General features: G+C 46.0%; 1 protein-coding gene across 1 annotated transcript; it reads left to right on the top strand.

Moving 5' to 3' along the window:
* Positions 1-1,170: 1,170 nt before the first annotated feature.
* LOC118317284 (Krueppel-like factor 15) lies at positions 1,171-11,415 on the top strand. The gene is made up of 3 exons (XM_035645844.2): positions 1,171-1,422; positions 3,047-4,689; positions 11,209-11,415. Exons 2-3 carry the CDS (start codon positions 3,149-3,151, stop codon positions 11,375-11,377), a joined length of 1,710 nt encoding a protein of 569 aa, XP_035501737.2. The 5' UTR covers positions 1,171-1,422; positions 3,047-3,148; the 3' UTR covers positions 11,378-11,415.
* The last annotated feature ends 6,078 nt before the right edge of the window (positions 11,416-17,493 follow it).

The following is a 17,493-nucleotide window of genomic DNA, read 5'->3' as shown; positions in this document are numbered from 1 at the left end:
CAATAGCAGCAGCAACGGTAGCAGTATTAGTAGTCTATTCCATAGGATTCATACAAAACACACCACCTCAGTGCGACATTGCGTACACACAGCATATTAGCCACTGAGTCTGCGCTGTACACAGGCACACGCTGAAACACTGCTGATGTTTGCAAGCAGGCTGAAGGTGGACCATTTATCCAAACACGCTGAGAGGTAATCTAACCTAAGCAGGCAAATCAAATTAGGCTGGAGCCAGTGAAGTTGCTTGGGCCCAGCGGAGGTGTTTATACGATGTCTGCTCAGGCTGGAATGAAAGCAAAACTTCTAATACTGATGTTATTAGGCAGCACGTAAACACACTCGCTTAACCTAGTCAATGGCTCCCTCATCGACTCGGTCACTCAGCCACTTATTCAGCCTTGGTCATCTGTAACAGGCGAAATGCTCAGTTGGTACCACAGTGGACTCTTAGGAACCAAAATGTTGAACTGTGTGCTCTGATTTTTTCTCATCAGGATTATCATCCTGTCACATTTCAATAGATTCAATACCATATTCTATGATGAGTCCAGATAGATAGGTAGATAAATAGATTACTTTATTAATCCTCAGGCGAAATGAATTTGTCATAGCAGCCATACAGTCAGAGACAATTGTCGAAAATTGCATGAATTGCATGAAAAGTAAAAATGTATATAAAAATACAAAACTAGATACTAAGACTAATACAAAGAATATGAAGAACATGTATACAGGTTTTAGGTCAAATTAGATTAACAAAGTTAAATTATTCAGGGGAATATTGTAATGAGTGATACTACTACTACTGTACAATAGAAACATATGAACACAACAACACTGTAAGTGTATGTCTAATGGGAATATTGCAAGAGGCCTAATGTTAATGAGTCACAATCTTAGTCTGTAGTTGTTATGAAGGTGGCTTTATGAGCAGGTCTGGGTAGTACACATCCTACCTCCTTCCCTTACACACGCACACACACGCTCCATCTTTCCATTGACGCCAGACCCTGAGGGCCGGCCCCCTCTCACCGAGGGCCAATTGCGGCGCGCCGAGCAGGCGAGCCTTCATGAGCCGACCCCCTAATTTGACTGGTTTTATGTGCCCAGCTCCGATCATGTGACGCTTAGGCGAACCACCAGTCTTCTACAGAAAGAGAGAGAGAGAGAGAGAAAGAGAGAGTGGTAGTGTGTCTGCGTATGTGTGTGTGTCAGAGAGAGTGTGAGAGTTTGTGTACGCGTGTGTGTGCGCGCGCGTGTGTGCGTGCGTGCGTGTTTGGAGGCATGCAGTTATGCAAAGACCGTGTCGCGAGGGTTATATTGCCATTACGCACTATTACGCACTGACGGCTACTTTAGAGCGAGGTGCTCTGTGCGCAGAGGAGCGGGATTTTGGATTCCTCCCGTACTCGTACTCGGGTAAGTGCAGAAGGGGGGAGCGGAGCCGCTGGTGGGATTTAACAGTATAGTCTTGTGTGTGAGAGGGTGTTTATTCCTGTCATCGCGCGGCACAGCGGAGACGCTTTGGCACGGCGACACCGTGTGCATTGTGTACACGATGCTGCCCATACCCAGTGTCTGTTCATGTTCATACCGTGTCCAACTTGTCATGTTCCTATTATCTGTGATTTGGCCAGATGTCACAGCCCGCAGTGTTAAAACACTTATTGCAGCGCGGTGGAGACCAGGAGCGCACCACACTGCTGTCAAAGCCCCCTCGTCGTGTTTGACGGCGGCGCGCAGGGTTACTTTAGGGCAAATGACTCAACACCTGGTCAAGCCAAGGTGTTCCCAAACTATTTTCTTTCCTCTCGTCCACTCCCAGGAGGAATTGCAGCAGCTGCAGGTCCCATAACTCCCATGTCACATGATGTTGTCAGATTAGAAAACCAATGCTGCGTCGGATGTTTTTTGTTTTTTTTGGCGTTAATCCCTCTGAAACTGTATTCTGAAGAGTGAAAGTTGAGTGAAACAAGCGGCACTCGGACATTTGATCAACATTCGTCCAACTGTTCTCGATTAAACTCTTGATTAAACAACAAATTGACTAATCAAACAGTTCATATTGTCCTGAGCGCACATGGAACCCTGTCAGGTCCTCCGACGATCCCTTGACTCGATTTGGGAAAGAGCTGCATCTTGGCTTCACACAAGAGGGCGCACACACATTTTGTTTTCAGTCTCTCATGCATAACACATGTGGCCTTTTTTTTTTTAGCAGATTAAATTGTCATGATTAATCACCTAAAGCCACCCACAGCATTTAAAGCCATTTGATTATTTCTAGCATAGTTTTTAATCCATGCCCATGACGACGTGGCGCATTGTTTGTAGACTGTTTGATGGACAAAAATAGACACTGAGTCCTTCACTCCTCATCCCACATCAATCTGCTGATGTTACACTGACTGACTGAACCCCTTTGTGCTCGCCAACTGTGCCTCAAGTTAATCCTAATCTTTGTAAGTATATCACTATGTTCTGCGTGTATCTGCACGTTATGCACCATTGCAAGTATTTGATCGTACGGACGTAGCTGAATACGGGAGGGAAACAAATGGGAAGACAGCATTAAATGACAGCGTGAAACATGTGTCTTTAGTGGAGAGAAATGGGAAACCCTGATTCCACATGGTCAGCTTGACGACTGAACCAGCAGCTGCAGCGTCCACACACACACACACACACACGCACACAAACACACACGCACACTCTTCAAATTCCTTCACACGTGGTTGACCTTTCTTTTGAAGTGCTATCAGCTGCATATCTTTTGCAAAAGCAGCAGGTAGTGCAAAGACACCAAAAACATAATGAAAGTTTTCAGTCAGTCTGCTGGTTGACTTACTTCCATAGAAACTTGAAGGAACTGTGAAACATTAATCTCAGCCTGACAGGCTGTTGTCAGGCAGGACACAACCTTACAAGTCATTAAAATGATGCACAGTCTGAGCTGCCACCAGATAGTGGATACACCTTTTTATGCAAAATGAACCTTCACTGTAATGTATGATAAAAACAACGTTGTTTTTTTCTTTTTCAGGAAGAAGAAATACGTTTTGATCAACATTTGACGATCTCCAGCAGCAGAACAGCTTGAATCTTTGGCGCAGAGCGGAGTCAGCTGCCATCCACCCGAACAGGAATGGTGGATCACTTGCCGCTTGGTGAGGAGACCTTCTTGTACTACACCGGCTCCCAGGAGTCTGACTGCAACTGCCTCTGTCGCCACGCCAATGGTGGCGTGTCGCCGGGCATCATGGTAACTGACGCAAGCATTTACCACCACCACCACCACCACCACCTACACCATCCCTACCAAGGGTTGGCGGTCTCCTCCTCGCCCCGTGTCTCGGAGGACGACCTCAGTGACTCCTCCAGCCCTCGATCCTCCCTCTGCTCCAGCCCCGAGTCCTCATCGCCAACCTCGCGGCACGTTTTCGGCTCCAGCTATGAAAGCAGGAGCAGCAGGAGCAGCAGGAGCTGCAGCTCCTCATCGGGAGGAGAGAGTCAGGACAGCCTGCTGGACCTCCTGCTCTCCCAGAACTCCCTTACCACCTCTTTGAGCCCTAATGGCCACAGCAGCAGCAGCTCTCTCTCTTCTCCTCTGTTCTCCTCTCTATGTGTCTCCTCACCACCGTTCTCTTCCTCGTCATCTCTCACAGTCCCTCTTCTACCCATGGGCCTGGCCTGGGAGTCCAAGAGGGAGCAGCGGCTGAGTCTATTTCAGCATCAGTCCAAAGAGGACTATTTCGAGTTTCCCGTCTTCCTTGATGAGCTGCAGGATCCCGCAGCACTTCTCTTCCAGCCCACCCTGGAAGAGATTGAGGAGTTCCTTGAAGAGAACATGGTGGTGGCAGTGGAGAAAGAAGAGGAGGGGAGGGATGAAGCATTGTCGCCAACATTAGAGGACGCTGAGGCAGAAGGTTCAAGGACATTAGCGGGAGAACTTGTATCAGTGTTACAAAAATCCGATCAGACTGTTCCCGTGGCTCATTCTCCACGCTCGTCCTCCACAGAGACCAAACATTCACCATGTCCTTCTTACATGGACAGCTCACCGTCAACAGTGGATGCCAGTTGTGTCACTAGCAGTCGAGTCGATGGGATCAAACAGGAGGACTGCGGATCATCGCCAGCATCATCAGATGGTACCGGTGCTGCCTCCAGCATGCCGGTCATCCTACAAATCCAGCCCATGCAGATCAAACAAGAACCCAACCCCAGTGCCATATCAGATGCCATCTCTCAGCAAACCCAACCTCAGAAAACTCAATCCCAGCCAAACGGGGCCTCATCGGATATCAAAATTGCCCAGCTCCTGGTCAACATCCAGGGGCAGACCTTTGCTTTGGTGCCTCAGCTGCTTTCCCCGGCAAACACGAGTGGCTCAAGTAAAACTGGAAGTGCTGCTTCATCCAAATTTGTCCGGATTGCGCCTGTGCCCATTGCCGCTAAACCCACCGGGCTCGGGGAAGGCGGGTTGGGCGGAGGCTCGGCCGCAGGGGTCCTCGCTGGAAGTCAGAGGTACCAGAAGAGTGCAGTAGCAGACCTTATTAAAATGCACAAGTGTTCTTTTCCCGGCTGCAATAAGATGTACACCAAGAGCAGCCACCTGAAAGCCCATCTGAGGAGGCACACGGGAGAGAAACCCTTCGCCTGCACATGGCCCGGCTGTGGATGGAGGTGAGCAAGAGTCTGTATATTAGTTTAGACGAATCAAACAAGTAATGAGTCGAATGAGACGATCCGATGACTTTATCGACCACCACATATTGCAGAGTAGTTCTGATCAACGTTTGGAACAGTGGATGGAGAAAAAAGGATAGATAGATTGCAGTTAGTACAGTTTCATCTATTGTGCTTGAAGTGTGAACTGTGTTTACCTGCACTTGAGAGATTACAGAGAGGAACCAAAATTATCATCTTCTGCAGGGGAGACATATAGACACTTGAAGGAAGCTGTTAATAACTGACTCCCCTTGATGTGCGTAGACTTTGACTTTGATTTTGTCGCGTAAATAACCATGGTTTTTATTCTGGGTTTATAACATAGAAAATTTGACTTTGGCACACATCTTGGAGGCTGAAATATGCTGGAGGGTTTTCATCCTTTTCACAGAAATGGAAAAATGATTAAAAGTCTAGAAACTCATTCACAGTGAGAGACGCGACCGCTGTGTTTAATAGAACCAAGATATTGTATGGGAGGGGGGGAAGAAAGGTTTTATAAGGGCAGAAATATGTTTTAAATAGATGATAACCCTAAGGATTCACAAGGCTCAGTTAAGATTGTTAATGGATGGAAGGGAAAGGCCCATCTTCAGGGAAGTCACATTAAAGTCTAGCCGAGACAGTTACAATTTGTTCTTTCCCTGCACACCTGCTGTGTCCTGCTATCTCTGTGTTTTTGCCTCATGGTAAAGTTCTAGATTAGATAGAGCTCCTTTTGAAGTTTTGCATTCAGACTTTGCACCCTGTTAGTTACTCCACTTGTTTGCTCACTGTCTGCAGCCCCTTCACATCCACACAGTGGAGATACACTGGATTATTGCAGAATCAAGATAAAGGGTTTCACATTAGACAAGCGCTTATAGCACCCAGAATTGATTTTCATCCCGTGATACATTTTTAAAGACTCCCCGGATGCAAACTGCCGTAATTAGGTTTTTCCTCATCTTTAATATTTGCCTTCATCTAATAAAAAAAAGAAAGAATCCTCATTTAAACCATTTTATCCAAAGTAAAAATGCAACCTTTTGACCTGTTGGTCATTGGTTTACCCATCTTTACATACAGCTATTGCCCAAGGGAGCTTATAGTGTGTGCTTGTGTTTTTTTCCACACAAGGACAGAGGCAGGGTTATGTTGGGGAAAGCATTGCGGTGAAGGTTTGACTATGGTAAGGGTTGAGTTGAAGTGTAAAATGAGGATTAGGTTTAGTTCAGGTGGTATCAGTCAGCAAGTTCAGTGATCATGCTTCTCCCTGCAAACAACACACCACGAGAGGAGGCTGCACCTGCAGCCATTAGAGATCCTTAAATATGCCTTGTCTCGGGCAAGGGGCAAATACTTTGCATATATCCGAGTATTGATAAGCATAGCCTAATATGAAATTACAGTAGTTCTGGAAAAAATAAGCTTTTTTTAAGGCTGACTTGAAGCAAACAAGTTCTCTAACATTTAAATAATGTGTAAAAAGCATTTGTAGCACACACTTTCCCCCTGTGCTAGCCTGTGTAATTGCATCGAGCCAGCGTTTAACGTGGAACCTAAAGGAACAGTTTGGTATTTTTTGGGAAATATATCCATTCACTTTCTTGCAATGACTCAGACTAGAAGATCAATGTCACGCCTTGCCTTCCCCATGTGGTTGCTCAGCCTCCAGGAAGTCACTGCGACCCCTGTGCTCGTTGCCCACGAGTAGTTACATGAGTTCAAGTAAAAAAAATTGAATTTTTAATTTTTTCGTATGTGTACTGCTTCACCAAATGTGACAAAATGTGTTTGTTAGTGAGATTTAGACGTGCTGGTGGGCAGCTTTTTTAACTCTGGATGCAGTTAGCTGTTTCCCTGTTCCAATACTTATACTAAGCTAACTGACTCCAGGCCCTGTCATTATTACTGCACAGACAAGCGAGTGGTATTGATCTTCTTGTCAAACTCAGCAAATGAGTACATTTAAATGGATCATCAACATTTTGAGACTAATGTATCATCATTTGAGTCCTGTCACGTAATATTAGTAAAAGTCTGAAGTGACCATATTCAGCGCCAAAGCATTTCCGCGTTAATTTGACTGACACGTGTGTCTTTATAATCTCAGATAAAACTCTTTCTGATTCGCAGCTGAAATTCTGCTTCACTAATGGGAACATACACAAACAATGAATTTACAAAACACAGCGCAGTGGTCGCTATATTGCAGTGGCCTTTATAAGGCAACGTATAACTGATGTCATGCATCAATTGAGGGAAATAAAATCGCCAACTATTTTGATAATCAATTAAGCGGTCCGAGAAGTTTTTATGAAAAAAAAAAGGTCTTAATTCCCAGCTTCTTAAATGTGAATATTTTCTGGTTTCTTTGCTCCTCTGTGACCTGTGACAAAACCAAACATCATTTTGGAGGTTTTGGGAAATACGATTGACATTTTTCACCATTTACTGACATTTTTATGGATCAAACAGCTAAGCGATTAAGCGATTATGGAAATAATCGTTAGTTGCAGCCCTAGTTTGTGCCGTGCAAGTCTCTTGCAGTGCAAATCCTCTCTTGGTGATTTGTCCATAGATAGACAGCTACAAATAGATATACCGCCATAGCCCCTCTATATCTTAACCATTCTCTGTATTATATGCACTATGGTTCCTTTTGAAACTATAACTCAGATTTGCAGGTCTATTCCTGCTCATTTCAATAGCAAATTTTCTGTATGCCTCAGGAAGAAAGCATTTGTTTTATGCAAATGATTGTGTATATTTGCACCTTTGAAAAGGGTTGCATTAGTCTTCTAATGAACTGCCGGCTCTGGGGACCATGCATTTCTTCAGCTCACCTTAAAACATAATACTCCCATTCCTCCTTACACCGCACCTCTGTAGTCTTTACACGAGAGCGGGCAATAAAGTGAGTTATAAAGTTGCCCTTTCCTTGCTCCTCTCCCTCGGGGCCAGGAAATTGAGGTGAGCAGGGGGAGTCAGGCACCCCTCACCCTCTGTAACCTTAGAATAGATGCATGTGTTGGCTCCTCTGAAGTCGAGAGGACTGTCTTTCATTGGCTGGACTCCTACTTAACCCATAAATCTGTGAGAGTTCTAATTCTTTCTTATGCCAAACAGTTTTTTTTTCTGTATTTTTTTTTTTTTAAAGCTTTTTCTACTTTTATCACTTTCTTTCTCTCTGACTGTATTTCAATGGTTGTGCTCACATCATGTACAGATCCGGATGCATAGACTCAGTCACATGTAAACACTTAAAGGAACATGTGCAGGCCACATACACACACACACACACGCACACACACGCACGTGCACACACAGTATTTTCAGCTCAGAGCTGCATGGACACTTGTGTCGGACTGCAGGGTTCAAACCGTTTAAAAAAAAAACGCGGCGTCTGTCATCGGGGCAGCGGCTTGTTGTACTTGTCAGCTGACACATTCGTTTTTACAAAACAGCGTTGGGTGGTGACAGAGCTGCCACAGTTTGATTTGGCTTTTCGATTTTGACACATATCCCTCTCTCTCTCTCTCTCGCTCTCTCTCTGAGAGAGCCCGCACAGAGCTTTGACGCGGACGGGGGTGAAAAAAAAAAATCTCAAAAATCTCTGTTTACTGTAAATCTCCAGGTGTGTAAGCGACCCCACCGTCCCACCCTCCCAGGCTGTTTTTCACTCTGCGCTGTTGGGCGGCAGAGCGCAGTGTTAGGGACAAGCTGGAACAAAGCCTGCATATGTGTTTCCCACAGCGCCCACGCTCAGTGTGTACACTACAGCATGTGTCGCGCTGCGGCCACGCCAAACTGCCCCCGAGGACTTTTTAAGTGCAAAAAAACCCGCAGTCCTCATGTGAAAAACACACACACACACACACACACAAACACACACACAAACACACACACACACACGCACTCAAGTGAGCAAGAGAAGTGCCCTCCACCCTCCACGGCAATGAACTCGGTGACCTCACCCGCCAGCCCGGGAAACAAACAGGAGCGGGGAAACATCACACATGTTCGAATGCGGAGTGGGAGGAACAGAGAAACAGAGAGTTCTGGTTCGGTGGGGGCGGGGGGCCGGGGCCAGATGGTCTTGAGAGAGAACTTGCACGTGATCGATCTCATCGCAGAAAATGTGGACTCGAAGGAACAATCGGGCCGTGTGTGTTTGCATTAGTCCCAAAATGCTGAAAAGATCTCCCCCCCCCGTACAGTTTGTTATCGTTGGCCCAGTACGGGCCATAAGAATAGCTGCACGTGCTGCGCAGCGTGCCTAGGCTTGACGCTGACATGGCCCAGCTTTAGGGTTGTAATGCATACCTTTCGAACGTACATGAGTCCCATCACGTGCGGCGTGAAGAGGCTGGTGTGGTTTCTGATCGTATCTTTATAATAACATTGCCTCTTTGCTGGTGCACCGTGTGTCACGAAACCCTACCAATAACTTTCACTCATGTGCTGATGAAAGTCAACGCAAACGTACATATGTTGTGGCGGGGCCTTTCGTCACCCGTAGTGATTTAAAGTAGTGTTGAAACTGCACTCATGAATATTTCAACATATTTGCAGCCCCCCCCCCCCCCCCCCCCCCTCCGCTCCGGAACGTCGACGTTTCGCTCCCTCGTCTTTAGTACAATCAAAATGAAACGAGTCAATTAACGCAATAACGACGACAAACCCACAAGCGCGCGCGCGCCGGCATCGCAGGTGACGACGGGGTGGCGTTTCACCGACAAGGACCGGAAGTCGCAACAGAGGCGCAGGGAGACGTCGGAGCGGCGCCGCATCCTTGGAGCAGCCGCGTTGGAAAACCACAACGCTGTTCATTCCGCTGCTCCTCAGCAGCGCCCGCAGCGCCGCCGTCAACGGCAGTGATCCTGTCCGCCGTCCGCGCTGAGCATTTTGGACAGTTGCAGCGCATTCGCTCCTCGGGCTCGGACCCTCGGCACGTTCGATTTGAAATAGAATAAAGAATAAAGTGTCCAATCTTTACATGAATATGGAAAGCGATGTGCGCGGGACCCAGATTCTTGGGGGGGCTCAACAGTAACTGGACAGATTCACGTCAAACAAGGTCATCATTTTTTTTATATATTTCGTGGATAATCCTCTGCGGTCAGTGGCCCCCAGGCATCTGCGGACACGGTGAACCTTCACTGTTCTGTTCCTCCCTCAGATCTCGCTTGTTGTGGAGTTTGTCCGCCTTCAGCAGGTGAAACAGCAGCTCAGTCACACAGAGATCAGCTGACCGACTCGGCCAGTCGAGGACATTCCACCTCTTCACCCCCCCCCCACCCCCCGGCCCCGACAAGCTCTTCTGCTGCTTTGGCCGTGCGTGTGCTCATGGGACCACTGTCCCGCTGTGTGATGAAATGTCGCCCGGCGAGTTTCGATGCGATTGGCTGAATCTGGGCAAACACAAACGCTCCCGTGTCCCTCACGCTGCCTCCCTCCGAGGGGAAATCGGCCACATTTTGTCACAACAGCGGCTTGCCCTGCGTCTGACGAGCGAGTCGGCGGCGTTTTTGGGGTTTTGTCCCCTCCACACTTTCCTGATCTTTTTCTCGGGTCCACGCGAACCGGGTTCTTTTGGGCACTGCAGTCCGGCCTTTCGCATCCAGAGGTGGATCCTCGCGTGCGCACCTGACCTTGCCGTGAAACATTCAGCGGTGCACGTGTGCGGTTGCCTTTGTGGCGGGTGACTCCTCGTGTCTCCCCCGAGTGTTGTTGTTTTGGAAAGTTTCTCTAGCAGCTGCGTCAGTTATCTTCTTTTTTTTTTTTGATTTATTACCGGGGCCATTAAAAGGCTGAACAGGCCGGTTGTGTAATCCGCGTCTCGAGCGGAAATGGTTTGACATGACTGTGGGTGACGTCTTTACATCTCAAGTGAATTATCACCTTCCCGCCGTCGGCCTGCTGCCGCTGCCGCTGGAAATGGGCCCGGGAAGCAATCCGTGATACAGATTAATCGGACTTTAACAGCCTTACTGAGATACACACACACACACACACACACACACACACACACACACGCGTGTACAACAGGCACAAGTCTGTCATCCACTTAACCCCACACTGTCACGATATCCAAGCTGGACGCGGCCCATAGAGACCGGGGCAGAGCAGGCCCGGAATAGACCGGGCTGGGATTGGCACTGCTCATGTGTTGAGCTAAATACGGGAGCGGCGCTTCAACTTCGCAGAGACAAAGGGCAAAACATGTGTAGTGTCGCACCTCTCGGATTACCCTCACACGAAACAGCTCGACATGGCTGTGATGCTTATGTGGCGGCTTGTAAGCATGACAGCATTATTCACTTTTAATACAGGAAGCACCACGCACAAACAGATGAAAGTGTGAAATGTCATCGATTACCATTATCAATCGCGAGCACAGAATGAAACAAAGCCAAAAGGGAAGTGGTTATTAATCCCCCCCCCCCCCCCCCCCCCCCTCCTGGGTTTCCTTTTTTTTTTCCCCGACAGGTTCTCCAGGTCCGACGAGCTGTCCCGACACCGCCGCTCGCACTCGGGGGTGAAACCGTACCAGTGCATCGTGTGCGAGAAGAAGTTTGCCCGCAGCGATCACCTGTCGAAACACCTCAAAGTCCACCGCTTTCCACGAAGCAGCAGGACAGGACGCTCTGCAAACTGACCCCACTGACCCACACTGACAGACTGACGCTTGAAGCAGGGGGGGGGGGGGGGGGGGGGGGGGGGGGGTGTGGGGTGGGCGGGGTGTACGTGTGTGTGTGTGTGTGTGTGCGTGTGCGTGTGTGCGTGCGCGTGTGTGTGACAGAGAGAGGGAGGAGGGGGGTGAAAGTCCAAACGCCCTTTATAGGAGTGTGTGCAGGTCTCTTTAAGCTCGTGTGCGTGTGTGTGTTTATGTTCGCACATGTACGCGTGACGTACATTCATGGTACTGTGATAATTTATTGGGTGGCCGAGGAAAAGACTGTAAAAAGCGGAACTGAAGCAGAAAACTGTTACTTGACACAACACCCTCACAGGTGGAATAAGCTTCTTGTATATTACGACATTGTATTCGTCTCGCTCACATCCTTTCGGTAATCCAGTTTGAAGAAAACCGCTATCCAGAGGATTTTTTTTTCTACACACACACACAATGAGGAGTGTGTGTTGGTACTGATTTTCGAGTCCAGAGCCTTATATCAGGAAAGGTTGTGAGACAGGGGGGTTGTGTGCTACTATTTTAAACCCTCCGTGTCCCCCCCCCCCCCCCCCCCCCCCCCCCCCCCCTTCCTGGAGCCAATTGTTCAAAAGCAATATCAGCAAAAAGGTCTTGCCGGCAACAAGAGCTCACCGGACCTCGTGTCAGGAAACTCTTCGATCGACGGGTCGGTTTCGTGTCTTTTTCTCGATAGACAGCCGAGTGAATGGTGCATCGACATTCCTTCCCCTCCGTTGTTTGCCTTTCGAGTGTCGTCGCAGGGGGGAAAAAGGCGCTGTCGTGACCCTCAACACACAAGAACGAAGCTAACGCTGAAATGACTGCTCACCAACAGAGATCATTGCAATGTGTAATTTGCGCTGGTGCACATGAAAGGTCTGGTCTCTGGCCATCACGAGTATTTTTCGGTGTTTTGTTGTAGTTGCGCTGTGGTCGGACTCCGCTCGCGCACAAACAAGGCCTTGTTTGTCTCATTTGGTTAAAGACGAGTGTTAATCAGAGTCGTTGTCATTTTTATGTCCCTTCTTTGGGGGGGGGGGGGGGGGATGAAAACAGACTGGGGTTTGCAGCTACATCCAGCGATTATCTGCAAAAAAAATTGAAGTCGAAAAACAATAGATGCGCGTCTGCTGTTCTGTTTTCAATCTCACGATATAAATCACTATGTTTGTTTTTTTCTAGTTTCGTGCTGTTAAGTGAGGCCAAGTCGTGCATTGCCTTTGTGTCACTTTATTCACTTCATGTCACTCGTTGTCAAAGCGGCCGAGCGGTTCATTGTCATCGCTGAAAGACACGCGGAAAAAAGTCTGAATGAATCAAATCTCATGCCTTCTCCTCAGTTCTTCCCAGATTATTGTTTCACTACTAGGGGCATGTTTTCATATCAAATCAAAATCAAATCAAATCATGTACCTATTTCATTTTTACTGGAATTCTTTTGGAGTTTGTTGAGACCAGAAATGTGAAAGAGAAAGACCTCTAAATGACAAATGAACCCAAGACGGCAAAACGGATACATGAAGCAAGACTGAAGGCTCATTTATGCTCGGCGTTAGATACTGTATGGACACGGACAGAGCCCTCAGTCAGTGCTTTGCATTCATTTAATCTGTATTTATGCACTTTTTCTGAAAGCCGACGGATCCAGACGAAAAACAGTGCAGTGGCACCGGAAATCATGGGGGGCGGCTGCCTTTTTTACGAGAGTTTTATGCAAGAAATGTTAAATGCTTTCGACAGTGCTGCCTCCGCTTTTACTTCTTTCCCAAGAGGTTCATTATTCCCACCTCCTCCACCGTCGGCATGCGTGTTGTTGTCCGAAACCTTTGACCTGGGGCTGCCCCCCCTTGGCGGTTGTACTGCTTGACACGCAGGCCAAGGTAAAGCATGTATGGAATTATGCGGGCAGTGACGGTTACCTTGTATCCAATAGACAACCTTATCTGTGCAAGGGAGCATGAATGAGCCTTCAGTAACTCCACCATGGCATTGAGTCAGCAATTATGTTCAAATCAGATTTACATTAGCCACCAAAGGCCAACGGCCGTGACACACCAAGTAGGTAACGAAATGTGCCGCACATAGAAACAGTGTTTTAAAAAATGACTTTCCTAAAACTTCCTTTCTTAAAGGTTTTAAGAGACTCGCCTTGATATATGGAATATTCCGCAGCTGAGAGGGGAAATATAATGGAATGTGGCTCAGTTCGCTCCGGTTCTTGAGCAAATATCAATTTTTTGTCCCCCACGCCACAGATTAATTTAGGAAGATTAAAAAAAATGTAGCCAAATTATTTACATATCAGACTTCACTTCAATTGGTTGTATGTGTTACCCATTTGTTGAGACAAATTTTAAGCCGTTACAAAATCAAATAAGAAATACATAGGGAATCTTTATGAATCCCTTTCCTTTTTTCTGGTCTTGCCTTAATGTGACTTGTTGTACAATGTTGTCCAGAAAATTGAAAAGCATCCAAAACACAACACCTGCCATTGTTTTTGGAACAGATCTCTTGCCTTTGTCTTTATTTTGTAAGGGAACAGTGACTGTTTTGCTTATTTTTCTCTGTGCTATTGCATTTACATGTATCTACAACTCAGTTGAATTAAACCAAATGAGTCATTGAGAGACGGTTTGCTGTGCCATAAATGACCAGTTCAGTTTTGAAACGGTTTGAGCAAAGGATCTGAAAATTTGAATTGAATTTGCTATGCTGAAACCTCCAACGACAAACCCTTTGAGTGTTTGGTACGCAGCTCCTGACGCTGTATGCAGGACGTGCTTTCCTTCCATACACCCAGAAGAAACACTTATGTGAATGGGTGTCATGTGTGAGCCCATGAATGTATGTAAATACTGTATATGCGTCTGAAAAGAGAGCATCAATATTCTTCTAGTGATTTCTGCCATTGTGAAAGATTTTTAACAAAGATATGTAAAGAAAGTGTACATAATATGATAATTCAAATATATACAGAAAAAAATGCAGCAACTTTTGTTTTTGTCAGGCGTTTTGCGCGACACATTTTTGAAAAGGCTCGTGCAACTGTTTCGTGGTGCATCCACGGACCTTGCATTGTGACAATGACATGCATTTCAAATGCATTTGTGTAAAAAAAAATGTTTTGACTTGCACCGATTTTACCGGTGCAAATAGTCAGTGTAGCATAATTGCATCATGAAACATGCGATAAGTCGTTTTTAAGTTTGTTCTGTAAACACTACACACAAAGAGTTGCTAAAAATGTTATATTTTTGCTTTTGTTCTACTACGTAAAACACATTTACAATAAAAAATTCCAAAAACAAAGATGTTCAGTCTTTTGTGTTACTGTTCAAAATGCCAACATATATGTATGTATTTTATATATATAAAATATGTGTTAAATTCCATGTTGAGATGCAAGATTGAGTGAAAAGACACTGCTCGTTCTTTCTGATACAAACCACAACAATCTCTGAAGACCATCAAATAATTGTACTGAAGAGCTGAATAGTGACACAATGCAGTGATATCAACATCAACTCAATATTGGCTCAAAATAGCCCCCATAAGATGGAGATCGTACCAGACTAAAAAACGCTTTAGAGAAAACAAAAAATGGCATATTGAGTTGAGCGAGGGGAGTTTTACAGCTCATGATTTGAACTTTTCATTTGTTAGAGTGTAAAAGTTCCATGTCCTTGAATAATAGCGGCCAGTGAAATATGGCGAGCTGCCGTTGGCAGTGAATCGCATCAGCACTTTCAATACAGTGTCGCAAAGACGAGTGTCAGGCTGTCACAACACGGCAAGTTAGCTGATGAGAAGAAACATCAGAATGAAACCCCTCATTCTGGCTCGGGCTCTCCTTTTTACAAGATTGGCACATGAGGCCACAGCACCACTGCGACTAAGTGTCAGCAAAGTTGCATATAATCAGGGTGTACAAAATGTATCTCCCCCCCCCCCAAAGGGATCAATGCTACTTCACCAATAATTCCTAAGATGGACATTTTTTAAACTCAGTAAAGCAACGTGAACAATATCTGTCTATAGTGCGATAGAACAGCACAATCCCAAATGGACCACCCACTGTCAGCGCCCGTGTTGGTGGGACAATAAGAGATTTACCTAACGATCCGGGGTCCGTCAGCCTTCGTCACTGCGCGGCTCTTCAGAGCGTCACCAGGCGCGAATATTTGGGTGTGGGATAGCGGAGAGCGCACAGCCCTGAATGTGCCGTCGCATTTCTCCTACTACTACGGACTGTTCATCGTTGAAGATACAAATCCAGCTCTATCCCTGGTGCTTATCTCCGTTTTTAGAGCTACAGTCGCATATGCAGGTAATAAATTGAGACAATATACACCCGGCTCATAAATACACTGGAGCACTGGCCGGCTTATCAGTCGTTCGAGTGCAAAGCAGTCAGAAATCAATTTCCCTCCCAAAACTTATAACAGAGTTGCTTGTCATGACAAACCTTTTCTTCTGACTGTGTGGTTCGACGGGAATCCGTCAGCTCGTAACTGGAGTCTTGACCTGCAACTTCACTATTTTGGTTGACTCTCATGGAAAAGTGATATTCTGCCCACAGCACACCGTCTGCATTGTGTGTGCCTGGTGGCTGTACGCCTCACTGTCAACAGATCGTGTCTTTCTTCTTCTTTTTTTGCCGACAACCGCGCATGTTGTGCGTAAACATCGGTCAAACGGAGAATGTTTCCGCCGCGCGCTGCGGCAGCGAGGTGTTGGACACGCGTGTCATGGGCGCCAAAATGAAAACCAAGATGTTCCGTGTCCTGCACCGACGCCGAACACAAGCAGAGCCCCCCTTAAGGTCAAAGAATCGGAACATTCAGCTTGGGGATTTTCTGCTGGCTAACTCAGACAAATATATTGTCCTTGTGCTTTTCATGTAAGTTGGGGAGACAGACAAAAACAAAATAAACTGTCTCCCATATGGTTGCATAGGGAAGACGATGCTAGAAAATGTGAGGAATTCCAGCGTAAGATTTGTACCACATGGCAAATTTGCATGGAAATTACAACCCGCCCCCATTTTCTGCCCTACCCTCTTTTTATTAACCCTTCTTCCCGACATCAAGAAAAAGATGTTTTTCTGGCTCCGAACGTGTTTGCTGAGTCATTGTGTGAGAGTAGAGATGTAGCGGACGAGAAAGAGGTAGCAGCTAACAGCAAGAAGCAAGCTGTGTCTGTCTGTGCAGGGCCTTTGTTTTAGATATAGATCGCGGTGATTTATGAGCCAACGCAGTCTCAGAGGCCTTCTGGGATGAAACGGGAGGATTTAATTCAGCACATCTGGACCTGAACTGTGCAGCATGCAAGCATGCAGGAACATGCAGCAGCAGATTTAAATCACAGTCTAATAAAATAGCGGTGTAGTTTAACATGTACATGTTGACATGGGATGGTCCATTGAAAAAACGACACGTTGAAAGGCCTAAGGAGAAAAACATTAAACAACTGAATCAACAATTTAATTGAGTTAATTTAGCTTCATTAAATGTTTGATGTCCTCTGATTGTCATAAGTGACAGGAATAATCCCCCAGGGGATTAACACTAGACGTGCCAATCCCCACATTCATTGGCTATGGCATGTATATGATAACAGGACATTTATGACACACAAAATAATTCAGAACTCAATTGAGAAAGGGAAAATGTAATTGTCACCAAAGGTATACATAAGAGAAACATATGGTGGAGTTGAATTTCTGGCAAGCAACAGCAGAATAAAATTGTGGTTGACGCTCAGCTACTTTCATCAACTGTGATAAGGATTTCCAGCAAACAAGCTCCTTTACCGTGTTTAATAGGCCTTTTATATATATATATATATATATATATATATATCGTTGTTGTTAGGAAAAGTTAGGGTCCTTGGAAATGTTATCAATGTCAGTAAAAACATGCACCCGGACACATTTTTTATGAAAATACAACAACAACAAAATAGGGGGGCCAGCTGTTCATTCCCCATGTTAAACCTTAAAAAAGATATCAAAAGAGTACCTGAGATGAATATGTACAGTTCCTGTTCATAACAGAGCTGTGATTTATATTTACATT

The sequence above is a fragment of the Scophthalmus maximus genome, chromosome 3, assembly GCF_022379125.1.
Source record: "Scophthalmus maximus strain ysfricsl-2021 chromosome 3, ASM2237912v1, whole genome shotgun sequence".
NCBI lineage: Eukaryota > Metazoa > Chordata > Actinopteri > Pleuronectiformes > Scophthalmidae > Scophthalmus > Scophthalmus maximus.
Note: the sequence above shows the minus strand (reverse complement) of the source record. Positions and strands in the feature narration are given on the sequence as shown.

What these genes read in the sequence shown, in the direction of transcription:
- LOC118317284 (XM_035645844.2), top strand. Translation starts at nt 3,149, where the DNA reads ATGGTGGATCACTTGCCGCTTGGTGAGGAGACCTTCTTGTACTACACC. An exon ending in TGGCCCGGCTGTGGATGGAG is followed by an intron (nt 4,690 to 11,208) that starts GTGAGCAAGAGT and finishes TTTCCCCGACAG; the next exon opens with GTTCTCCAGGTCCGACGAGC.